General features: G+C 25.5%; 2 protein-coding genes across 2 annotated transcripts in view; both read right to left on the bottom strand.

The window, feature by feature from the left end:
- LOC134833951 (NPC intracellular cholesterol transporter 1 homolog 1b) overlaps positions 1-9,100 on the bottom strand; it is a 17,202-nt gene extending 8,102 nt beyond the window's left edge. The window contains exons 1-3 of the mRNA XM_063848460.1: positions 8,788-9,100; positions 5,314-5,566; positions 3,305-4,556 (exon numbers count right to left, since the gene is read on the bottom strand). Coding sequence (XP_063704530.1) covers positions 3,305-4,556; positions 5,314-5,560 — 1,499 coding nt within the window. The 5' untranslated portion in view covers positions 5,561-5,566; positions 8,788-9,100. The remainder of the gene's footprint in view (positions 1-3,304; positions 4,557-5,313; positions 5,567-8,787) is intronic.
- Positions 9,101-10,607: 1,507 nt separating this feature from the next.
- The window catches only part of LOC134833956 (rho guanine nucleotide exchange factor 10-like protein), a 66,383-nt gene continuing 49,314 nt past the window's right edge, over positions 10,608-27,676 (bottom strand). The window contains 7 exon segments of the mRNA XM_063848466.1: positions 10,608-13,041; positions 14,088-14,357; positions 14,424-14,956; positions 14,959-15,145; positions 15,892-16,281; positions 16,639-16,878; positions 17,854-18,587. Of these exon segments, the coding sequence (XP_063704536.1) occupies positions 10,897-13,041; positions 14,088-14,357; positions 14,424-14,956; positions 14,959-15,145; positions 15,892-16,281; positions 16,639-16,878; positions 17,854-18,587 (4,499 nt within the window). The 3' untranslated portion in view covers positions 10,608-10,896.

Below are 27,676 nucleotides of genomic sequence, written 5' to 3'. Positions count from 1 at the left end.
TTGTATTTTTTTCTTGATTTAGTTTTCAAAACAAAACTATGTCAAAGAAAAAATTTTTTTTCAGTTTCAATTTTTTAGCAGTTTTGAGTTATAAAATGATTAAAAATGATAAATTAGAGCCCTCTGACAAATTTTTATTTTGACAAAATTGGCTTTGACACAGTTTTTGACATAGTTTTTGACACAGTTTTTTTCTTGATTTAGTTTTCAAAACAAAACTATGTCAAAGAAAAAAAATTTTTTCAGTTTCAATTTTTTGGCAGTTTTGAGTTAAAAAATGATTAAAAATGATAAATTAGAGCCCTCTGACAAATTTTTATCCATTTGGAGCAAGATTTGACAAAATTGGCTTTGACACAGTTTTTGACATAGTTTTTGACACAGTTTTTTTCTTGATTTAGTTTTCAAAACAAAACTATGTCAAAGAAAAAAAATTTTTTCAGTTTCAATTTTTTGGCAGTTTTGAGTTAAAAAATGATTAAAAATGATAAATTAGAGCTCTCTGACAAATTTTTATCCATTTGGAGCAAGATTTGACAAAAATTGGCTTTGACACAGTTTTTGACATAGTTTTTGACACAGTTTTTTTCTTGATTTAGTTTTCAAAACAAAACTATGTCAAAGAAAAAAAATTTTTTCAGTTTCAATTTTTTGGCAGTTTTGAGTTAAAAAATGATTAAAAATGATAAATTAGAGCCCTCTGACAAATTTTTATTCATTTGGAGCAAAATTTGACAAAATTGGCTTTGACACAGTTTTTGACATAGTTTTTGACACAGTTTTTTTCTTGATTTAGTTTTCAAAACAAAACTATGTCAAAGAAAAAAAATTTTTTCAGTTTCAATTTTTTGGCAGTTTTGAGTTAAAAAATGATTAAAAATGATAAATTAGAGCCCTCTGATGAATTTTTATCCATTTGGAGCAAGATTTGACAAAAATTGGCTTTGACACAGTTTTTGACATAGTTTTTGACACAGTTTTTTTCTTGATTTAGTTTTCAAAACAAAACTATGTCAAAGAAAAAAAATTTTTTCAGTTTCAATTTTTTGGCAGTTTTGAGTTAAAAAATGATTAAAAATGATAAATTAGAGCCCTCTGACAAATTTTTATTCATTTGGAGCAAAATTTGACAAAATTGGCTTTGACACAGTTTTTGACATAGTTTTTGACACAGTTTTTTTCTTGATTTAGTTTTCAAAACAAAACTATGTCAAAGAAAAAAAATTTTTTCAGTTTCAATTTTTTGGCAGTTTTGAGTTAAAAAATGATTAAAAATGATAAATTAGAGCCCTCTGACAAATTTTTATCCATTTGGAGCAAGATTTGACAAAATTGGCTTTGACACAGTTTTTGACATAGTTTTTGACACAGTTTTTTTCTTGATTTAGTTTTCAAAACAAAACTATGTCAAAGAAAAAAAATTTTTTCAGTTTCAATTTTTTGGCAGTTTTGAGTTAAAAAATGATTAAAAATGATAAATTAGAGCCCTCTGACAAATGTTTATCCATTTGGAGCAAGATTTGACAAAAATTGCTTTGACACAGTTTTTGACATAGTTTTTGACACAGTTTTTTTCTTGATTTAGTTTTCAAAACAAAACTATGTCAAAGAAAAAAAATTTTTTCAGTTTCAATTTTTTGGCAGTTTTGAGTTAAAAAATGATTAAAAATGATAAATTAGAGCCCTCTGACAAATTTTTATTCATTTGGAGCAAAATTTGACAAAATTGGCTTTGACACAGTTTTTGACATAGTTTTTGACACAGTTTTTTTCTTGATTTAGTTTTCAAAACAAAACTATGTCAAAGAAAAAAATTTTTTCAGTTTCAATTTTTTGGCAGTTTTGAGTTAAAAAATGATTAAAAATGATAAATTAGAGCCCTCTGACAAATTTTTATCCATTTGGAGCAAAATTTGACAAAATTGGCTTTGACACAGTTTTTGACATAGTTTTTGACACAGTTTTTTTCTTGATTTAGTTTTCAAAACAAAACTATGTCAAAGAAAAAAAATTTTTTCAGTTTCAATTTTTTGGCAGTTTTGAGTTAAAAAATGATTAAAAATGATAAATTAGAGCCCTCTGACAAATTTTTATCCATTTGGAGCAAAATTTGACAAAATTGGCTTTGACACAGTTTTTGACATAGTTTTTGACACAGTTTTTTTCTTGATTTAGTTTTCAAAACAAAACTATGTCAAAGAAAAAAAATTTTTTCAGTTTCAATTTTTTGGCAGTTTTGAGTTAAAAAATGATTAAAAATGATAAATTAGAGCTCTCTGACAAATTTTTATCCATTTGGAGCAAGATTTGACAAAAATTGGCTTTGACACAGTTTTTGACATAGTTTTTGACACAGTTTTTTTCTTGATTTAGTTTTCAAAACAAAACTATGTCAAAGAAAAATTTTTTTTCAGTTTCAATTTTTTGGCAGTTTTGAGTTAAAAAATGATTAAAAATGATAAATTAGAGCCCTCTGACAAATTTTTATCCATTTGGAGCAAAATTTGACAAAATTGGCTTTGACACAGTTTTTGACATAGTTTTTGACACAGTTTTTTTCTTGATTTAGTTTTCAAAACAAAACTATGTCAAAGGAAAAAATTTTTTTCAGTTTCAATTTTTTGGCAGTTTTGAGTTAAAAAATGATTAAAAATGATAAATTAGAGCCCTCTGACAAATTTTTATCCATTTGGAGCAAGATTTGACAAAATTGGCTTTGACACAGTTTTTGACATAGTTTTTGACACAGTTTTTTTTTGCTTTGATTTAGTTTTCAAAACAAAACTATGTCAAAGGAAAAAATTTTTTTCAGTTTCAATTTTTTGGCAGTTTTGAGTTAAAAAATGATTAAAAATGATAAATTAGAGCCCTCTGACAAATTTTTATCCATTTGGAGCAAAATTTGACAAAAATTGCTTTGACACAGTTTTTGACATAGTTTTTGACACAGTTTTTTTCTTGATTTAGTTTTCAAAACAAAACTATGTCAAAGGAAAAAAATTTTTTCAGTTTCAATTTTTTGCAGTTTTGAGTTAAAAAATGATTAAAAATGATAAATTAGAGCTCTCTGACAAATTTTTATCCATTTGGAGCAAGATTTGACAAAATTGGCTTTGACACAGTTTTTGACACAGTTTTTTTGCTCTTGATTTAGTTTTCAAAACAAAACTATGTCAAAGAAAAAAAATTTTTTCAGTTTCAATTTTTTGGCAGTTTTGAGTTAAAAAATGATTAAAAATGATAAATTAGAGCCCCTTTCCATAAAATACCTTAAAAAATTATCTTATCAAAAAGCAATACTCACTTCATGCACGTGTCCATCGTATTGAGATAATTCGTAACAAAACCATCGTCGTCCTCGTCTTCTTCATTAAACGTATCATAATCATTCTGGAAGTACCCGAACAACGATTGCACGACACAATCATCGCGTTTTGTCGTTTTTCCCACTTGCGTCACGGGCGCATAACAAACTTTTTCCAATCCTTCGCCCGTACTGCTTCCCAATGCCGTCAACGCATCTTGCAAGGCAAAAACTTCGAGCAAAAAAGTTTTGTTAAAAGCCGGTCCGAATGTCAAATTTCCGTTTGGCGTCGCGTGATGAATCAAACTTTGATCCTTGGGCTTGATGAAAATTTGTTCCGTGCGATAAAACGGCCCGAAACGCGAATCGAAATAATCCTTTTCGAGACGCGAACGACTATGAGGCGCCGCCCAAAGTTCAACGGGATCTGTGACAATGATGATTTTTGTCGCGCCATATCCCAAACCGATAAGCAGCCAAGAGAAAAGCATCAACACAAGAATCGGGTGAGAAGCTACCCATTGTCCCCATTTGGTGAAAAATCGTGCAAACATGATGTCGATCGCGACAAATCCGCCAAAATTGAGTTCTTTTGGGGTTTTATCTTTTCCGCAAGTGACGCCGTAAATAACGAGCAAAAATAAAACCGCTCCAAGGACAATGGCGACAACGAAAGCAGGTCCATTAAACGGTCCAACGTGAAAAACGGGCACTTCTGGTTGCGGTTCGTTGCCTTTTGGGCAGGAATCGTGACAATCGACGCACGAGCAAGGAAAGTGCCCTGGATAAGTTTCGTTGCATCCCTTCACGGGATAATTAAAACTCGCTTCCGGGTCGACTTTTTTCGGATAAGTCATGCGGAATGGCGTGAAAGGGTTCTCATCGGGGTTTCCCATGTATTCGTACCATTTGTGGGCGTCGCACGTTTCGACGGTATTTCCGCCACAAGCGATTCCCATGACGCGAGTGCCGGTTGCAGGGCTTACAACGCCGACGCAACTCTCGTAAGTGGCTTCCATGTATTCCGGTTCGAGACGAACTTCGACCTCGATGGCGTATTCTTTGCCTTCGTGCATGTCGGATTGCTTTACGGAGACGAATTTGCTTTGTTCGGCGGAGCAAGAGAAGGCGCAGATGGATTTTAGCATGTTTTGGGTGCACGTTTGACATCGCCCGAACATTTGTTCAGCTAATTTGAAACTTTGGTCCATTTCGAGGACTTGGTCTGAGGTACAGCAAACAGGTGTGTCATCTAAAAAATATTAAAAAAAAATAATTAATTAAATATTCTTGAAATTTTATTTAAAATTAATTGAATTTTTAAAAATTAAAAAAAAAAATATAAAACATTTTTTTATAAAATAATTAATTTTTTAATTAATTTTATAAATAAAATATTATTAATTATTTATTTATTTAATTTTTTTTTAATTTTATAATTTTTTTTAAATTTAATTTTTTTTCTTATTATTTTTAAATAAATTTTCCAAAATTAAAATTATTTAAAAATAATAATTAAAAAAATTTTTTATTGAAAAATTAAATTAATTAGAAAATTTATAAAAAAATAATTATTGAAAAAAAAATTAAAAATATTTTTTTGTTAATTTTTAATTAATTTTAAAAATAATTATTTATTAATTTTTTTAAATTTTTAATAATTTTTTCAAATTGATTTTTTTTTTCTTATTTTTTGAAAAATTAAATAAATTATGTTGAATAAAAAAAAATATTTGTAAAAAAATTAACATTTTAATTTTATAACAAAAACTAAAGAAAATAAATCAAAATTTAAAACAATCTTAAAAAATTAAAAAAAATTATTATTTAATTAATTTAATAACTAAAATATTTCAAAAATTAATTAAATAATTAATTTAAATCAAAAAAAAAAAAATAAAAATAAAAAAAATGTAAAAAAGCAATTTTTGATGAAATTTTGAATTTTTTGTTTTGACTTTTTGATTTTTTAAAATGAAATATGGCAAAATTTCGTTAAAAAAACTTACTTCCATGATAAATTTCCGGACACCGTTTCTTCAAAATCGCATCTGCCTCTTCCGTAAGCTCTCCAGCTCGTGCTTCCTTATTATCCACACACAAAAACCAATGAGATACCGGTCGATAGCAATGTCCTCGAACAGCGCAAACGTATTTATTTGGTGCAACAGTCGTTGTCTCGGATTGTGCCAGCACTCCATTAGCCAAAAAGAACACGGAGAGCAACGAAAAGATCCGCAATACCTCCATGTTCATGTTCTTCTACAAAAGAAAGAAAAATAATAAAAATTTAATTTTTTTTGAACTGAACACGTCAATGGAAATATTGTAACTGCTGATAAAATTGTGATGCGATAATCCAAATGAATGTGTCGACATCCTATCCTACCATTATAAAAAAAAATGTTATCAATCAGCGATGATAACAAAGACCAGGTGGTCAATTGAACGGTTATCTAGTGAATTTTTTTTTTTGGTAGAGGAAAATATTCGAGACACGACATTTTTGTGTTAATTGCGATCAGGTGTGCGATATTTTGCAAAAAAAAAAATAATTTTTTTTATGAAATTTAAGCGTATTTTAAATTTTATTTATTTATTTTTTATTAAATTATTTTTTTTTTAATTTTTTGAATTAATTAATTTTTTAAAATATTTTTTTTAATTTTAATTTATGATTTTTTTTATTTTAATATTTTTTTATAATTTTTTGTCGATTTCAAATTTTATTTTTATTTTTTTAAAAATAAATTATAAAACATTTATTTTTAAACATTTGAACCTGTTTTAATTTAAATTATTTTTTAAATAATAAATTGATTTTTAAAAATTTTGAATTAATTAGATTTTTAATAAATTTAAAAAAATTAAAATATTTTAAAAAAATTATTTATTTATAAAAAAAAATAAAATTATAGGCTTAAAAATTATTTTTTTAAATAAAAGGATTAATTTTGATTTTTTTTATAAATTTTAAAAAATTTGATTTTTATTTTTTTTTTATAAATTTTTAAAAATTTAATTTTTTTATAAATTATAAATTTAATTTAATTTTTTATTTTTTAATTTAAAATAAATGACAGACATTTATCATCATATCGCTTAAAAATTCTTTAAAAACTCGATGAAAAATAAAACTCATTTTTTTTCGGTCGCAAATCATCACAATGACTCACAATTATCGACTATCATCCGATGAATTATCAATAAAATAATTACTGCTCGTTTGACATTGACTCACGAACACAGAAAAAAAAAACAAAAAATAGTAAAACGGAAGCCTAACTGCGATGGAAATGGTCAATCAAAGTCACTACTCGTCAACTTCCGAAAATGATTTGTATTCATATTTTTTTTAATCGATTGTCAAAAAATTCTGTAACGATTTTTTTTTTCGTATAAACAATTTTTTATTGTTTAACCGGCACTACTAACTACGGAATCGCATGTCACGAAGGAAAAAAAAACTTTTTTCCGTGTTAACGCTAATATAATGCAAATACGTAAAAATGCATACATAGGTCAAGTTGAAATTGGTAGGTGCCATGATAATGAGAGTAATGGCGCGCCAACGATCCTTCAAGCGAACGAAACAGAAGCTTGAATCAGGTCATGGTTGATAAAACTGAGTCAAAAGTCGATAAAGAGCAATTTAAAATGCGTTATCGTTAAAGGGTTTGAATATAATTTGATAAAAATTATAAAAAAACTGAGGAAGGTTTATGAAGAAATTTATCAATGACATTTAATTTTACGTAGAAAATTCGTAAATTTGTGGAAATGTCAATTTAAAAAGTGACCGTTGAATATTCAGAAATCAATTTTTTCCTGATTTAAACGAATAATTTTTTTAAAACTGGGTCGTTTTTACCTTTTTAAGTTAAAAAATTTAAATTTTGTCATAAATTTTAATAATTTTAGCAAAAAAAACTAATTTCAATTCAAAAAATTTAGCGTTAAAAATTTGAAAATCGCCTTTTCTCTAATTCAAAATTTAAAAAAATTAATAGATATCAAATTTTTTGAAAAAATTTTTTTTTTAATTTTAAACAAAATTTTCTAAAAGTTTTAATGTCAAAAAGTAAAAAATATTTATAAATTTCTTATAAATTATTTTTCACGAGTCAAAATTTAAGTTTTGAAATTTTCTGAGCAATATTTAAGAAACTTATTAAAAATTTAATTTTTTTATTAAAAAAATTATTTTTTAGTAAAAAAGCATAAAAAAAACTTAAATTTTGTCAAAAATTATAGTAATTTTTGTAAAAAAAAACTTATGCCAATTTTCGTTAAAAATTTGAAAATCGCCTCTTAGCTCATTCAAAATTTAAAAAAAATTGATAGGTGTTGAAACTTTTGAATAATTTTTAAATTTTATTCATTTAAAAAAAAATTATTTGAAAATTTATTTAAAAAATTTAATTAAAAAAATGAAAAAAAAAAAATAAATAAATATTTAAATAATTTAATTAAATAAAATTTCTCATTTTTCAATTATAAAAATTATTTCAAATATAACTTCCAAAGTAATTTTGTAAAAATTTTTTTTTGTAAAAATTATTTTTTAAAAGTTAAAATTTTAGTTTAAATATTTTTTAAAAATATTTGTAGAATTTAATTTTATTAGAATTTATTAAAAAATTTACGTAAAAAATTTAATAAATGAAAATTTTGCACAAAGTTTCGAAAATTTTTGATTTTTGCTCAATGATTTTCTCACAAAATTTTTTTTAATAAATTTAGTTCAAAATCTGATATTTATCTAATTTTTTTTATCAAAATCTTGATTCTTTTTTTCAATAAATTCTTCAAAAAATCACTTTACTGCACCAAATTGCACAAAAATTGCCCGTTAATCATCGTACAAAAAAAAAATCCTTGGCAATGGTCTTCAATTTCAACGTGGATTCTCTTTCCACAAACCACTTTTTTTTCGTTGCACGAAATATTCGGTAATTATTTTGATTATTTATTGTTTTGCTTTGCGCGTCTTCTCTAACGTTGAAATAAAAATCACATCAATAAAAAATCTGAATTTCAATTTGACTCATTTTTTGTCCAGAAATTCTTCATCAATTCTCGGAATAAATTAAAACTGAATATAATTATGACGCATTTTTGTCCGATTTATGCCTAGAAAAACCGGTTAACGTCGCATTTCGTAATTATTTTGTGTTTACTTTGATAAAAATTCACGAAGTTTCTGCCAATACGATCGGTAGAAGGCAAAAAATGAAGGAAATATTTACTTTAAAGTACTTCATGGCCAGCATCGTCATAAAATATCAACGAATTTGAACAAAAAAGACTCGCTAATCAATTGAAATGCGGTACCCGTGACACTTTATCGACTTAATAACGAGGAGAAAAAGTGTGAATCAGCTTTTATATTGATTATCTTCATCATGCACACACATTCAATTGCATCTAAAGTGGTTCGTTGACCAAGCGACTCGCATTCCAATCGACGAATTCTAACTCACTTGTGAACGGTACTTTGTAGAAGAGATCAGCTTCGTCTAGTCGTCGAATTTGAAGTCATCAATGTTGTTGTCGTTGCTTGTTTTGATTCTAATCGCATTAGTGGTAATGGGTTTTGTTGTTGTTTTTGTTTCTCCTTCACTTTTTTCTGCTACGTAGAATTAGAAATTTTCCTAAAATCGCATATTTAACGAGTTTTAATGGTATTTATCGTAATTTTGTTTGTTTTTCGCGATAATTTGATGTTTTTAAATTTTATTTTTAACGTGAAATGAGAAAAATAACAAAAAATAAACACGAACAACACGTCTCAAGTCGTTCAGGTTTCAATAAAGACTGACAATTGAACAGCTGATGCTTATCATTTTCATTCGTCTCACTGTTTTTCAGCAAAAAACAAGACCCATGGGTTTATTTTGCTGGAAGACAGTACCTGTGATGGTTGAGACGAATGAAATTGATAAGATGACACAGCGCCATCTGTCGAATGCGATGTTTTGAGAAATTTGAAAATGTTATTGAATGGAAACGACTGGTTATTTTTAAAGATATATTTATTTTCGATTTTTAGAATAACAAAAATATCTGGAAAAAATTTTTAATTTAATTAATTATTTTTCTTTAATTTTAATTAATTAAATAATTTAATTAATAATAACAAAAATATCTCGATTAAAAAAAATTTTTAATTTAAAAATTAAAAATTAATTAATTATAACTGTCAATTCTTAATTAATTTTAATTAATTAAATAATATAATTAATTAAATTTTAATTAATTAAAAATTATTTAAAAATTAATTAAATAATTAATTAATAATTAATTAATTAAATAAATAATTAATTAAAATTTGGGGCATCGAAAAAAAATTTAGTCAACCTCGGGAAATGGGTATCAAAAAAAAAAAAATTAAAAGAAAAAATGTTAAATTAATTTTTAAAATAAAAATGCAGAATTTACATATTTTCAATTTAATTTTTAATGGTAATAATTTACTTTTTGAGTTTTTATCTTGAATAATAATAATATTTTATATACCTCAATAATAATATTTAATATATAATAATTATTATTTATATTCATTACATTTTAAAACTTTAAACAACATTTTTCTTTTTTCTACTACAAATCACTAATTTTAATTTAATTTTTTAAATATTTATTTAATTTCTTCCAAAATTTTCGTTCGTTTTTTATTTTCTCTAAAATATTTTTTTTAACATTTATTTTTACATCGAACATTATTATCTTAATTTTTTTATTATCACCTCTAATATTTTTTTTTATAAATATTTATTTTTAAATACATTAAATATTATTTTTTTTTTTTAATTTCAAGTGCGGACCAAAATTAGGTGATGAAAAATTAATTTTCTCGTGAATTCAAATATTTTTTTCAATACAAAAAATTTACAAAAATGCAAACATCGATAATATGATTTTTTTATTTATTATTATTTTATTACAAATTTATTTATAAATTATTTATTTTAATTACAAGTTCGGTATCTTTCGGTTCGTTTAATTTTTTTTTTAATATAATTCCATGATTTTACTTTTTTATGGTATTTTAATTAATTAATTATTTTAAATATTTTTTTATATAAAATAATAAGAAAATTCTTGTATTTTAAGGTTAATTTTTTTTTTAATATTTACTCAATATTTAATTTATAAATGAATTTACAATCCATTAAGTTTTTACTTTTAATCTTAAAGACTTATGGAATTTTTTTTTACAATTTTTTTTGATTTAAAGTTACTCGATTCGTTATTTTATGTAATTATTTATATAAATATTATACATAAATCGTATTTACATATGAAATTAATTATTTTTTTTTATTATTTATTTGTTAAATATTTTTTAAATTATTGAAGTCTTTAAAAATTGACAAATTATGCCAATCAAAAAAAAATTTTTTAGTGGATTTTAGTAAAAAAAAAAATTAACGGAAAAATTTTATAAAAAAAAAATCTATGGTTAAGAAGTCTTCTCTGTAGTAAGGTATTAAGTTATATTGTTATTTCTAAAAAAAAAAAATCTTAAACTTTTAGAGACTTAAAAGTAGGAGGACTCTAAAAAAAAGGGGGAGGAGTTATGAGCAACTTTACAATTTCTTTTCCCAAATCACGATGTGCGCATCATTGCCATTCGGTAGCTTCGGCACGACACTTATCGAATTGCTGCGTGAATGACCTCTCGGAGCATCCTGCGTATTGTACCAAACATGGCGCCAATTGATATAACCACGCCCTCCCATTAAGGTCAATACTGTTCGTCGTCCTTGCAGTTCGGCATTTTGTTGCTTCTGCTTCTTGCCGTTTCTCTTGAGCGTTGCCATGCCATTTTGCATTTGTGCGATGCTCGGAGTCGATTGCAACGGATACGCATCGCCGCCATTTGGCGTCGATTCTGTTTTTTCTGAAGTAGGCGTGGCTTCAATGAACGAAGGCGGTTCGTTTGTGATTGGAGGCGTATCTGGGGGCGTGACTTTGTTCTCGCAAATGTTACTGAGCTCGCTGCCGTTGTATTTGTGACTGGCATTGGAGCTGTTACGTGAGACACTGCCGCCTCCGAAGAGCTTAACCACGCCCATACTTTCTTCGCTGCCACTCGAGGTGTACATGCTTGAGGAACGCGAATCGACACTCCAGTTGGAGAGGTCTAAGGAACGCGGGCGACTTACTTTCATCTTGAGACGACGATCTAAGGTGCTCATTTTGGCGGGAATTGCCGCCAATTCGGGATCACTGCGACGAAGCGACTCGTAACCGGGATCCATTAAGCTTCCTTGACTGACTTCTGTGTCATAATCTTCCTTAACTTTTATTAGATTACCATATAAGCCATAAACGTCGCATCCGTGGTCCGAAACGTGAATCGAAGAAGTATTTGAATTGATGTTATTTGAGAAAAATGCCGCAGATCCCAAACCACGTGGGAGGGTCTTTGAACCACGTGCCATATCTTGCACACTGATCTTACGACGTCTCACGACGGGACTATTTGTGACGGAAATCTTGCTTAAACGGCTATTTTCGTTAAATTCCTTCTCAAGCTTTTTCCGGAGCGTAACTTTTGAATCATTTTCATCTTTTTCCTTCTTCGAATCAGAATTTTCCAAATTTTTATCGACATTTTCCGGTTCGGGAGTCATAATTTGAGGCGTGGTTGCGACACTTACTGGCTCGGGCGATAATGGGGTCGGACTTTCTACTTTCGGCGGGGGCGGGAAATTGTAATTTCTCACAAGAAGCGGCAAAAAGAAGGAAACTGGGCCGAAATGGGCGTGATATGAGATATTCACGGCTCCGCTGATGATTGGCACGCCCTCGAGACGTGGCAAGGGGATAGTTAAGGCAATTCCAACGTTCGTACCGACCCATAAAAGACCCTTGCAAGCCATTAAAGCCGTTACAAATACCGAAGAATTGTTATTACTGCTGCTGACGTCACGCTGATTTGAGGTTACGCGCAAAACGTTCGCCGCGATGTTGATGTCTTGCAAATGTTTGAAGGTTTCTGTGTGATATAAGCAAATAACGCTCGAATTTTTCAACGAAATCCACAATCCGACGCCCGAATGCGCCATTAAATTCAAGTTTGTGTTGTTATTTGCTTGTTTAACCTCAAAACTTTTCACTAGATCGCCGTTATATCCGTTAATAACCCAAACTTTTTTGCCGCAAGCTGCATAAACGTTCCCATTAATCGGCAATAAACTTGTTATTAGTTCATTTGAAGACACCGCTACTTGTTGGTAATCCTTCAAATTCCACTTGTTATCGGTATTTCGGCGGAAAATCAGGAGACTGCCAGTTACTAAAGCCACAAAAACGTTATCCATGTGATACAAAATGTGATTTACGACGCTTGGGAGGGAACAAACGGCGATTTGTTCTTCGCGTTCGGGATGATGAGCCAAATAGATGAGCACCTTTTTGTTATCTGTTGCCATCCAGACGCAATCTGAGGCTTCGGAGAAGTCGGATTTGATGTCGGCATGCAGATGGGAGTCTTGCGGGATGCCTTTGACATATTCCATGGCAGTTACCGTGACTTCGGGAAGGTCGAAGGAGCCAATGTCCTTTAAGACGCCTGCTTGTTGGTGATGTTGAGACAAAAGACTGATGTGACTGTTGTTGCCATCCGTTGAACAGAGCCACAGGTAATTTTGGGGCTTGTTACGCTGCTTTGTAGACAATCGAGAATTGGGACTATACTTTGCAGAATAGTAGCATCCACAACGCACCTGGAAATAAAAATTAATATAAAGGTAAGTTTTAGTTAAATTTTGATTTTTAAGTAATTTTTTGTTTAAACTTATAATTATTTTTAATTTAATTTAATTTAATATTAAATTAATTTTTTTTAAATAAAAATAAATAATTTTTTTTTAATAAACATTAATTTTCAAATACAAATACAAATTCATAAAAATTTTATAAATTTTGTAAAAAAAAATTTAAATGTTCATTTTTTTAAGGTTAAAATATTTTTTTGTTGCATATTTATTTTTAGTATATTTTAAATTTTTATTAAAATTTCGAAGAATTTTAATAAATATTTATTTAGGATTTTTATAGATTTTTTTTAAATATTTATTTCAAATAATATTAATTTAATATAAATAATTATAACATAATTTAGAATATTTTTAATATTTAGAATGATTTTTAATTTTTTTTTTTATTTAAAATTAATAAAAAAATCATAAATTATTAAATTTTTATATTAAAAATAATTAAATAATTTAATTTAATTAATTAAATTAATTAATAATTTTTAAATTAATTAATTAAATTAATTTATTAAAATAATTAAAATAAATTAAATAATTATTAATTAATTTAACCATTTTTAGTTTTTATTTTTTTTAATTTATTTTTTTTCTTTTACTTATTTATTGATTCATGCATTTTTTTAGCAAATTTAGCAAGCAAATTTAGTTTAAATAATATTTAAATATAAATTCAAAAAAATTTTAAAAAATTTTAAAAATTAAAAAAAATCTAGGTATTAATTTTTTTATTTAATTTTGTTGTAATTGTCAAATATCAGATATTTTTTTAATTAAAATTTCTTTATTTTTATTATAAATTTTTTTTTATAATTTTTAAAAATATTTATTTAAATTTTCAGAATTTTTTTAAGAAATAATTTAGAATTATATTCAATATTTTTTTTTTAAATTTAATTTAATTTTAATTTTTTTTGAAAAATTCAAATAAATTTTGGGAAATTATTAATTAATTTTTTTCATGCAATTTTAGAAAATTCATAAAAATTTAAACTCACCTCTGTTTGATGTTGTGATTTGTGAATCGATTGTGAGCGTACAAACAATGGCATCTTCGTCAATGGTCGATGTTCGTTCTCGGGAATCTCCCAAGCAGGACTGTTATTTGGATCTAATGCCGATTGCGCAAGTCGCAACTCCGTGATCCACTCCTTTTTCACATTCGGATTCTCCGTTTGGAATGTAAAGGTTTCTTCTTTGCCTGACTTGCTCTTGATCACGAGTTGCAAGAGGCAGGAATCAACCCACGCCATTTCTTCATCCTTTTTCTATTAAAAAAAAATTAAAAAAAAATTAATTTTAAATTTTTAAAGAAATTTTATAATTTTTTTTACCTTAATTGAACTCTGGATATTCGACAAAAGTTTCTTCGTGACATCCAAATTGACTTCCTTGTAGCTGCCTTTTAGCGATCTCACGAGATCATTGATTCGCGACATAACCTCGTAATCATGCATCAAATTGCTCATTTCAGTACACAAATTATCCGCTCCCATCACGCTATTGCCGTTCAGGGTATTGCCGCCAGAGGGCGTCGATGCGTTACTTCCAACGCCGCTATCTGAATTAAAACTCGAATTCGATCGCAAACTCGCTCCTTTGTTCATGCCAGCAGTCAAAATGCGTGAAAGTGTCGCCGATTGACTGTTATCGACAATTTCGACGTCAGTTACGGGATGCATCCATTTAAAGCTTAATTTTTCCGTGGCGCCAAAGTCAGCTGATTGTTTTGGCGCGACAGAGACACAAATGACGCGATCGTTTAACAACAAAAGTCGGCGTTGTTTTGATTTGACGATGAAGCCGCCAGCGTTGAATTCTAGTTGAGTTAAGTTGTCTTCGCGTAATAAATAACGTTGTTTGCGCCATCTGAGTTGGCGAGAGCTCGAACGTTGAAAGTTCCGCTGATATGCCCGAGCATCTCACGGAAGGCTTGATGTTGTTCGGCTTCGCGTTTGCGTTCGTTCAACATCTCCGCGAGCGATTCGAGTTGCGTGAGAGCCAGCTGGAGCGACATTCGATCGTGATGACCTTGGGGAGTGTATTTAAGGAGATCCTACGAAAAAAAGAGGTAAATTTTATTAATAAAATTTTAAAAATAATTTTTTAAAATAATTCTTTTTTTTAAATTTTAAAATTAAAAATTTTTTCTCAAATTAATTTTTCAAAAAAAAATTTTTTCAATTAAAAAAATGAAAATAAAAAAAAAAAATTATTTTAATAAAAAAAATAAAATTTTCAAAAAAATAAAAAAATTTTTAAAAATTAAATGAATTTTCAAATCAAAAAAATAAAAAATTTTAAAATTAAAAAAAAAAAAAAATAAAAATTAAATATTTAAAAAAAAATTTAAATTTAAAATACAAAATAATTATCAAATTAGAAATTTTTAATTAAATTTAAAAGAAATTATTTTCAAATTAAAATTTAAAAAAAAAAATTAATGAAAAAAATGAATTTTTTAAAGAAATTAATATTAAATTAATAAAAAAAAATAAAAAAAAATTAAAAAAAAATTCAAATTGAAAAAAATTAATATTTAAAAAAAAATAATTTTTCAAATTAATTAAAAATTATTTTTTTTTATTTTTCAAATTTTTTAGTTTAAAAAATATTATTTTTTTTTAATTTGATTTTTTTTTTTTAAAAATATTTATTTTTTAAAAAAAAGATAAATTAAAAAATTTAAGAAATATATTTTTTTAAATTTAAAAATTTAATTAAAAATTTAATTAAATTTAAATGAAAAAATTAAATTATTTAATTAATTAATTTAAATTTACAAAAAATTAAAAAACTCACTTGTAGGAATAAAATAAATTGCGGGAATCGTTGTACGGGTTTAACCATCAGTCCGAAAAATGACAAGCGATCGTGCGCACTGATTTGCTTAACTTTGAAAAAGTCCGCGAGCGCCGATTTACGTTTCGCCTCCATCTTTGCCAAGTCCATTGCCAGCGAAAAGTTATTGATAAAGCCACTGTAGATGTCTAGCACGATTGTCTTGCTGAAGGCAGCGATAAAGACGTCGCCCAATTTCTCGTCCTTGTCCCAATTGCGAACGCTGTCCGCCAGTGCGATACGAAACAAAGTGTGACATTGCAAAATTTCTGGTAAACGATGAAATAATGTGGAAATTTTTGTACTACTTAAGATAGGAGGACTACTTTCTTCTAATGGTTTCTTATAATCCTGCAAAAAAAAAATTTTAATTAATTTTTATTTTTAGATTTTTTTTTCTTTTGCTTGAAATTTGAAGCAACAATCGACAAACCGAGACGAAGCGAATGTGAGAACAACGAAGAAAATCAAGACTTGCAATAAAAAAATAAATATAAATAGATTTTTTTTTCAGAATGAAGTAGATGGGGGGAAATCGACCAGATGGAAAACACGTGGAGATGAAATTCGATACAACAAAGTGGTTGATCAGCAACAAACAAAACACTCCAAAGAATTAATCAATTAATTCAAACCAAGCAAAAAAAAATAATAATAATAAATTAAATACAAACACAAAGAAAATAATAAAAAATCATAAATTCTCACATTGACTAGACGTTGTAAAGTGGCAACATAAGAATTCTCGCTATGCACAATTGCTGCAACAATGTGTCGGCGTTTCAGTGCTTGCTGGGACAAACCTGCAGGAGCTGGCGGCAATGAAGGCGTGATCGTTCGATTGACGGCATTGCGCAAAGTTGCTCCGGCAGTTGCTAAAAGGGTTCCGTTTGTGCGTCCCGTCATGTTGAACAGGTTCAAAGCGAATGAATTTGAGTCTTCATCCGTCTGAAAAATTAAAAAAACAATATTTTTATTAAAATTTGTCAGAAAAAAAATTAATTTTAAAGTAATTTTTAAAATAATTTAAAATTATTCATTTTTTAAATTTTTTTTTTTTAACTTTATTTAAAAATTTTTTTTTTATGTTTTGGTTAAAAATATTTTTATACTGAGCTATTAAAAATAATTAAAAATTACTCTATAGTTCATAAGAAAAAAAAAATTAATTAAATAATTAAAAAAAAATTAAATTTTAAAATAAAATTTTAAATTGTTTGAAAACTATTTTAATTAATTTTAATTTTAACTTAAATTAGGTATTTTAAATTAGGTATTTTAAATTTTTTAAAAGAATTTTAAATTGGTAAAAAAATATTTAAATTTATTTTTAACCAATTATTTAATTTAAAATTAAATTTTATTTTAAAACGTATTATTTTTTATTCATTATTATTATTTTAAATTATAAAAATTAAATAATCATATAGTTAAATTATTTTTAAATATGAAGAAAATTTTATTAAAAAATTAAAAAAAAAATAATTTTTCAAAGTTTAATTTTTAAATTGGTTAAAAGTTCTTAAATTTTTAAAATTCTTTGCATTTAATAATTTTTTTAAAAAAATTTTTATTTTTATTTTTTTTATTTAAAAAAAATTTTTTTGGTTAAAAATTTTAAAAATTTGTTTAAATATATTTTAATTTTAATTATTTTTAAAAAAAAATTTAAATAATTTTTAAATTATTTTCTAAAAATTAAAATTAATGTAAAATAAAAATTTTTTAATTTTTTTTAATTCTTTTGAATTGTTTAAATTAATAAAAAAAATTTAAAAATTTTTTTTAATTTAATTTTTTTTTTTTAATTTTAAATAAAATTTTTAATTATTTTTAACAGCTTGTAAATTTTAATTAAAATTTTGAATTATTTTTAACAGCTCTGTAGTAAAAAAAAATAATTTAAATTAAAAAAAAACTTACTTCATTCAATTGTGGCATCTTATTGCTATTATTGAGCATCGCTGCCCGAATCGATGCATCTCCATTATCGACATTATCAACGCTCGCAGCACGCGATTCCCTCCCGTTCGCGCCATTACTCAGATCATACTGCTGATGTGTGCTGCCGCGTCGCATACTAAACCATCGCGAAAGCCGCGAAAATGGCTCGACGGGCGACTCCGTATTGAGACTCGTCGATGGCATCGTTGCGTTATTACTACTGGCGGTCGATGTGTTTAAACTACTACTGGGATTGTTGTTGTTTGTCGTGATGCTGTTGCTGGTTGCGTTGTTGTTGCTGCTGCCGTTGCTGCTGTTGCGCCATTTATCGAAGGATAAATGCTGCTTGGCTTTGTTGAACGTGAGACGAAGCTGACTATTTCGCGGTGTCGACGACGAAATACTGCGATCACTCTCATCGTCCTCGTCCGACGACAGTTCGCGATCTGATGCGACGCCTTCCGAGCACCAACTTTCCTCGCTACTGATTGTGCGTGCCGACGGCGTGTGTTCCAGTCTACGGCGATTGTTGGTGTTGTTGCCCAGATTGTTGCTGGCTTGCGCTTGTTTCGCACTCAAATTGTTGTTGTGTCGATTGACGTTCAGGCACGTGGTTGTGAGGGGCGTCGAACTTGCTGTGCCGTTATAGTTGACAATTGTAGCGTTATGGAGCAACGGATCTTCCCACGAGCCAGGATTCAGCTTCGGTTCATCTGGAAAGAAAACGAAAAAAAAAAATTAATTATAAAATTTAAAAAATTTTTTTAAATTAAATTTTTATTAATTATTTTTTTAATTATTTTTTTAATTAAAATTATTTATTTAATTTAATTGAATTATTAAATAAATAATTTTTATTGATTATTATTGTTAAAAATTAATTAATAATATTTATTTTTTTTTAATTTAAAAAAATTAAATTTTTAATAATTTATTTTTATTAATATAATTAATTTAATTTTTAATAATTTTTAATTAAAAAAATATTTTTGTTTTTATCAAAATATTCACTTTTTATCGAAAAAAAAAAATTAAATATTAATAAATTAATAAAAAAAATTAAATTAATAATTTTATAAAAATTTTGTTAGGTAATAATTTAAAATTTAATTTTTTTAAAAAAATTTAATATAAATATTTTTTAATTAATATTTAATGAATTTAAATTTTAATAATTTATTTAATTAATTCGAAAATTTAATTTAATTTATTTAAATTAAATTAATTTTAATTAAATAATTAATTATTAAATTAATTAATTTTAAATTTTTTGATAAAATTAAATTTAATTTAAAATAATTTTTTTAAAAATATTATATTAATAAAAATTTAAAAAAAAATGTTTTCACAAATTTTTTTAAAATTATTTTAAAATTAAATTTTAATTATTAATATTTATTTTTTTATTAATTTATTAATAATTAATTATTTTTCGATAAAAATGAATATTTAAATAATTTTCAATAATTAATAATTTTGGAAAAAAAACAAAAATATTTTTTTCTTCCAAAATTTTCTTTGTTTGTCTCATCGTCGCGAACAGCAAGGTGACACTCACACACAAAAATAATCTTGAGTCATCATTCATTCACATTCACCTTGTTGCGATTTTTTAGTCAGACTCAAATTAGATTTATTTATATGGAATTACGATATACGGAGAATTTGCACAAACGGAATAATAATGAACGACGGAATGCAAACAGCAAAAAAAAAAACTGAAATTGATATTATAATTTAATTTGATTGTTGAACACGTTACGACACGACGACAAGTTTATAAGCTAATCCATTCTAATGCCCGTTCCAAGACTGTTTACATAACAAAGTTTCTGCGAAACGAAAAACATCCTGACTCGATAGTTGCACCAAATGCGCAATAAAGTGCAATCGAAAGCGACATCGAGTGGGAATTCTTGATGGATTTCTTGTCAACTCTGGCAATCTTGGTAATAATGTGACCCACTTACGGCCCAATCTCAATAAAATCTGCAGAAAAGGTGAGTAATGTCCATATAGACTTCCATTGTTTGTGTCTTAATTCGCTGCAAAAGAATACTCCTACACATTTTAATAAAGTTCTTGTTGTTTTTTTCTTGTCTCGTCTAATAATCTCGATCTGTTCACTTTCAAAAATGGTGTGACTTTTCGAGCAAAAATTATGTTTTTATGAAATTCAAAGCGGAACGAGCGCATTTTCAACGAAAAACGGATAGACATTTTTTGTTGTTAGATATTTAAAAGTTTTGAAATTTAATTAGAGGTCGAATATTTTTTTTTTCGAGCACTAATAATATATCGAAAAATTAATCGAATACTTGGTGACACAATTAAATTTTTGCATCGTTAGCTTTTAATGCAATTCATGTCTCAAGTGCACTCATCCAAACTCGGTAATGTTTGGTTGCTTAATAAAGTCATTTGGTCGCCAGTTATTTGTTTTTTATTTATTTTTAATTAATTTGACATTTTTAGGAAGATGCAATTATTGAAAATGTTTTATTTTAATATTATTTATTTATTTTTTATTGATATTTTAATTATTTTTTTGCATTAGAAAAAATTATTTTATTAATTTTTTTTGAATAATTTAAATTTAGATTTAATTTATTTAAACAAAATAATAAAAAAAATAAAATAATTCTTAATTTTATTAAATTAAATTAAATTTTTAAATTTATTTAAAATATTTTTAATTTAATTATTAATTTTTTTAAATTTTAATAATTAATTTTTTTTAATTTTAAGATATTTTATTTAAATTACAAAATTATATTTAAAAAAATATTTAATTAATTTGATTAATTAATTTAATTTAAATTATTTCAACAAAATAATTTCAAATTTAATTTTTTAATAATTATATTTTATTAAATTTATTTAACTTTTTCAAGTTTAATATTTTTTTTAATTTATAAAAAATCGTAAAAATTATATTAAAAAATTAAAAAAGTGTATTTTTTTTTTAAATTTAATTTTATAATTTAATTCATAAAAATATAATTTAATTATATTTATTAAATTTTATATTTTTATGAATTAAAATAATAATTAATTTAATTTAATTAAACAACATTTTATTGTTTTATTAATGTTGGATAAATTAAACAAATAATTTTTTTTAAATTTTTTTTTTTTTTTATTTTAATTTAATAAATATTTGATACTCAGAAATATAAAAAAAATAAAATTTCAAATTTTAACGGTCATTTTTTGAATTGACATTTTCAAATTTTCAATCAAAATATGTCAAACTTTATAGAAAATTTTTTTTGGAAAATTAAAAAAAAAAATAATAATGAAAAAACTTTTTTTCTCATTACTTCTGCCTAATTCCAAACATTTCAAGTGAATTAATCACTCATTAAATAACAAAGGGCTGACGATCGTTAACAGAGCAAACAACTAAAGGACAGAAAAATTGACAAATAATGCGATTTCTCAAGAAGCTCAATAATCTGCTCGACATGCTTCAGGTCCTATCGATGTCTTACATAAGCAACGCATGCACTTACTGCGCTAGTTCTGATGCCTATCGTTCTGTGACGTTGATTATTTTTTTTTCGCATTCATCAAATATTTTATTACATCAATTAAAGACAAAAAAAATCATCAAACAACTGACCAAATATTGGCTCATATCTTATTACATTGCATAATATTTGAAAAACTAATAAAATAAATCGTGCGATCTTTTCTCACTTTACCGCAAAATTTCGCCTCAAACGAGACGAGATGACCAAAGACCTATTTACATAATTTCACAGAAACTACATAATATTTCCTGATATGTATTCGATAAATATTGATTAAAAGCATTAAGACTTGGAAAAACACTTGATCGGAGGCCAGCAAAGTTCAGTTGATCAGCTTGGCGGTCAATGCGAAGACTTACAAAAGGTTTCTTTGTCTATTCATGTGATATTTACACAAGTTATCTCGCAAGCTGCTGGCAAAACTAGCTAATTAACGCTTTGTTAATGTAAACATTTGCTAACGTCTCGCGGTAGAACATGAGAAATGCATAAAATTTTCTGTTTATTTAGAGAAAATGCACGTGTGTTGGTTCAATAATAACAACAAAAATGGCGATTTGCGCTAAAAAGCTGATCTGTCAAGATGGCGCCTTCGACGATCCACAAAAGAACGAAACTGTTATTATTTATGACGCTGCCATTGTATCGAAAAGCAATAAATAACACACAAAAAAAGCATCTCACATGAATATGAAGTAACTGAGTAAGTACGCGATCTGATCGAATGTTAACCTAAATATTTTTTTTCTTTTGTCAGACGCTGTTGGTAGAGTGTTTGCTTATTATTATTATTATGTATTGAATAAAATTATGAATTTTAAAAATATGATTCTAACGATCGTATTTGGGCATGCATGCATCAATAACAAAAACCGGAGTGACTGAACATATGTTTGAAACTAAAAACTTTTTTACGTCTTGTAACACGCGCGTTCATGTTTTTTTGTTGTTGTGCGTTCTCGAGTTTGTTACTCGATAGGTTTTTAATAAATCTCTCAATTAAATGGGTCACCGATTTTTTTTCTCTATGATTTTTGTATGTGTATGTTAATTTGTTAATGTTTGATTTTTATTTTGTTATGCTGGCAATTGATTGAAAAAAAATTTTTTTTTTTTTGAAAAATTGTCACCGAAGTTTGATTAGTTAGAGTTAGTTAGTTAAGGGCAGTTAGAGTAAGATTTTAATTAAATTTTTGACAATTTTCATTAAGAAAAATTGCTTTTGATTTAAGTTTTTAAATTGAGAAAATTTTTAATTTAATAAAAATATTTTAATTTGTTAAATGTAAAAATTTAAATTTTTTAAATAAATTAAAAAATTAAATTTAATTAATAAATTTAAATAAATCAAATTTATTAATTAAATTCAATTTTTAATTTATTTTTTTACTTCAAAAAAATTATTTTTTTTATTAAATTTTTATTTTAAAAAAAATTATTTTATTTTATTTTTATTTTAATTTATTAAATAAATTTAATTAATAAATTTTTTAATTTAATTTAATAAAATAAAATAATTTTTTTTAATAATTAATTTATTTAATTAATTAAATTATTTTTAATTAAATTAAATTTAATTTTTAATTAATTTATTTATTCTAAAAAATTTTAATTATTTTTATTAATTAAATTTTTAAAAAATTTTATTAAAGTTCAACAAAAAATTTAATTTTTAAAATATTTTTTAAAAATAATATTAAATTAAATTTAAATAAATAAATAAATTATTTTTTATTCCATAAATAATTATTTTGCCTTCAAAATCACAAATCCAATAAATTAAATAAATTTCTACAGCGAAAGAAAAAACAATTAACTTTTTTTTACGACTTCCTTGTGACAAGAGATGAATCTTTTCTCAGTAATCATCATCTTTCTTCTACTTGAAGAGTGAAGTAGTCGTCACTTCGTCATAAATAAATCTCATTAGAATATACAAATCATAAAAAATCGTTAAAAAAATTAATAAATTGTTTCAATGACTTCGAAAAAAATTATTCAAGTCCAGGTTCAAAGGTGTGATATTTTTTTAACATCAATTTTTTTTAACGATGTGATAATTTTTCGATCTTTTCTATTTATAAGAACGAATGTTTATATCGAAAAAACCACTAATAGTTTGGATGATTGTTTATAACAAAGCGTTATAAACAAAAATTATATCAAAAAATAGAAAATTGTGAGAAATTTTAGTTCTCAGATCTTTCAACTCAGAATTTTTTTTAAATAAAAAAAAAATATTTTTTAAAAAAATATTTAATAAAAAAATATTAAAAATATATTTTTATTCAATTAAATTTTTTAATATAATTTTTAAAATTTTTTAAATATTTTTTTATATTTAAAAAGAAAAATTAAAATTTTTTAAATATTTTTTAAATAATTTTTTAACGAAAAAATTTTTAAATTTTTTAAAAATTTTTCAAGTAATTTTTTAATGAAAAAAATGTTAAAAATATATTTTTATTCATTTAAATTTTTTAAAATAATTTTAAATATTTTTCAAAATAATTTTTAAAATTTTTTAAATAATTTTTAAAATGCGAAATATAAATTTTCACAATTATCGGTTTGTTTTAATAAACATTCCTCGCTGACCTTTAAACAAATCTTCAGTAGCTACATTTCTTTATTTTTTTATTAATTATTAATTAACTGCTCTTGCCGACAAATGTTTTGATTTGATTCAGAGAACGAGCGAGGTATTTTCCATTTTTATTCGCGTATTAATTGATTTGCCGCTCGTAAGAAACTTGTTTTTGTATACATTATCATCATCGGAGATGATTTTATTGATCGTAATATTTGTAACTACATGTATATATCATTGACGCTATTCTATTCTAAATTAGCATGATTAACATACGAACTAAGCGAGAACTGACAAAACCAGTTTTCGATGAACTTCTATTACTATCATCAGCTGATAATTTTTTTTATTGTATTTTATGGCTTGAAACTGCTTAGAAATTAATATATTGTTCGCAGAACTTTCTGGAATTGCTCAGATTTACACGAAAGATGTTTTTTTTGCACAAAGATTTTACTTGTAAAAATAAACAAAAGTTATCAAGAAATTGGCATTTCGGAGTAAATATTTTTCCAATTTTTCTTTGAAAAAGTTCTTCCTTGATCTCAAAATAAATATTTTCTTACCTCTCTTGGGTTTGTATAAAACAAAACGCCAGATTTCGGTTTTCCTGAAGAGCATTTTGACTTTTACGAAAAATTTTGATGAGTCCAAGGATGACAAATTGACGATTTCGTCGATAAAAATTCTTCGTTACAACCACATTTTTACTTTTTTTTTTGGTTTATCAAGACCTCATCAAGGTTTACACGATCAAGGTTCAAGTAAATGTCTTTATTGACTAATTACCGAAAAAAATAAATGATTGATATTTATTTGAGAAGTAAATAAATAAATATTTAATGGTTAAAATGACGACGACGACGATGAGTTGACAACGTGCGGCGTAATAAACAAACGCACGTTTATCAATTTTTTGACATTTCTTTTTATGCCATAGCAATTTGTATGGTAAAGTGATAATGCGCAATGTACAAGTACGTGACGTATATAGGGTGACAAGGAAGATCAAACAACATTTTGCGACGCAAAATTACACGCGGGTAAATATGTTTACTTATTTTTTTTAATTTTAAAATTTTATTTTTTTATAAGTAATTTTTTTTTATTTTCAGGAGCAAAGACGAGTAAAATTAATTTAAAAAAAAAATAAATTAAAAATAAAAATTCAATAAAATTCATCATTTCACAGTAAATATCCAGAATTAAGAAGAAAAATTTCAGAATCAGATGAAGCAGATACAGAAAAGGTACATCAGATACAAAAAAAAAATGTTAAAGATCTCGCAAATTTAAAAGTGTCATAGAAAGTAAATGTTCTGAAGAAGTAGTACGAAATCATTTAACAAAAATATCCAACCAAAAAAAATAATACATATTGGGATTTAAGATCTTCCCTAATACACTTTATCCTTTTTGGAGTCTCATTACTTTGTCTACGAACAGCTTCAAAAGGATTTCCAGAGTAAATTGTATCAACAACTTCAGCTTATTGGCTTACGATGTCGACTCATAGAATTACTTATCATAACAGTTCTGTGTCATCGATATGAAAAAACTTTACAAAAGACTGACAATCATTCTACATGGATGAGTTTTTAGTGATTAGATTGCGAAAAGCTTCAATAGATAAAAACAAAATGTACGATTACTCAGAGAATTAGATGACTTGCCACTCAATGATAAATGGCTAAATGGAAATACAAAAAATCAAAAAAAATTTTAATTTATCAAAGTTCATACTTTAAAAGACTAACTTGACGAGTTTGATACTCAAACAAGAACAGCTTAAAATTTCTTTAAAATTTCATTAAGGGCAATTCAAATAATTTTTAATTCATTTCTTGAAAGTCTCAGAAAAATGTTAACAGAGACTCTTTTAACCTTCTTTTGACCTAATTTTCAATACTTTAGAGTAAATTTCTTTGAATTTATTAGAAATTGACAAATTCTTATTAGAAGATTTTTCTGCGTGTGACGTTGACTTAACCATGACCTTACCCATGTTTGCCATTTTGTTAGACGACACTGTCAACTACATCCAACGGTGATATCAATAACATCCCGTTAATTTTACTGTTTACATAATATTTATAGGTATGACACAATTCGGTTGAGTAATCGTTCTCCGTTAATTCCCTGATAATTTGTATTGTATTGCAAATAAAATGACCAACATGCACATAAATTTTTTATTTATAGGAAGTATTCTGATTCACTTGCGCGATAAGAAGAATGTTTCTCTCTTGTAATCTACCCACAAAAAAATTACAATAAAATTATGGACAAGTCAAGTCTCGTTTGTTTGTTGTCGTTGCTTGCTTGAATAAATGAAAGACAGTTACTTGCATCGAATCATATGGTGCAACAATTTCCATGCAAATGATGACGACGCTAACATATGCCCATTTGTAGGTAGGCGGAACAAAAAAAAAAGGTCGCTCATTAAAATGGTCAGAACATGCAATTTAACGCGAGGCGATCGACGGCGAGCAACAAGTTAATTTGTAGAATTGCACAAAAAAAAAGTTGGACACCGTACAAAAAACGAAATATTGTTATAATAATAAGAAGTAAAAATGTCAACATGCATTTATATTTTATAACAGAACTTGTTGTAACAAATAATCACAATGGTATCGATTACAAATTGCTCCATTCAGCTACTTGCAATAAGAGGTATACGATTGTGACAGCGACAGCAAAGACGGCGGCGGCGACGACTATTGTTCCAACATTTATGGAGGTTTAGCAAGAAATGTTGCGGGATTTAAAAAAAAAAGTCTGTCAGTTTTTTTTATGAAAATATTTTTTTTTAGAGATTCTTAATATTTTTAATTTTTTTTTTCTTGAAAATTTATATTTTTAAAAATTAAAAATTATTTTTAAGATTTTTCAATAGAGGCTTAATTTTTGTTTATTTTTTTTTTAATATAAAATTAATTAAAAATTTAAAACTAAAATAAAATAAATTTAATTTAAAAAAAAATAATAATTAAAACCATCCAATTTTTTCATTTTTTTTTTAATTTAAAAAAAATAAATTAATTTAATATTTTTAGTTTTTTTAAAATTATATTATAAAATTTTGAAAAAAAATCTTAGAAAAAAATATATTTTATTTTAAATTCAAAAAAATAAAAATAAAAAAAATTTAATTTTAATAAATTTAATTAAATTTTAATTTTTTTAATAAAAGCTTAAAATAAATTTAATTTAAATTTAAAATTTTAATTAAAAAAATTAATTAATTAAAAAAAATTAAATTAAAAAAAAAAATTAATTAATTAAAAAAAAAAATAAATTTAATTCAAAAAAAAATTAAAATAAATTTAATTAATTAAAAAAAATTAAATAAAAAAAAAAATAGAATTTAATTAATTTTTTTTAGTTTTAAATTTTTAAATTAATTTTCAAATAATTTTTTTAAATCTTTATTTAAATTAAATAATCAATTAGGGTTTCACGAAAGTTCTTTTTGACACCTCCAGTTCTCCCGCCTAACTGGACAAGAAGGAACTGTTCTCAAAAATCCTTAAAAGGCGCTCACATCGATCCCGTTCTCGTCCTACAACCTCGACAAGTTCCATTCTTTTGTATTTTTTTTTTCTTCATTTTTATTATTATTAAATAGTGAAGAAAAAAAATGTAACCAGCATCATAATATTTGTTTAGG

This window comes from Culicoides brevitarsis, chromosome 3 (genome assembly GCF_036172545.1).
Source record: "Culicoides brevitarsis isolate CSIRO-B50_1 chromosome 3, AGI_CSIRO_Cbre_v1, whole genome shotgun sequence".
Taxonomy (NCBI): Eukaryota; Metazoa; Arthropoda; class Insecta; order Diptera; family Ceratopogonidae; genus Culicoides; species Culicoides brevitarsis.
The sequence above is the reverse complement of the archived record's forward strand: the minus strand, read 5'-3'. Positions and strand labels throughout refer to the sequence as shown.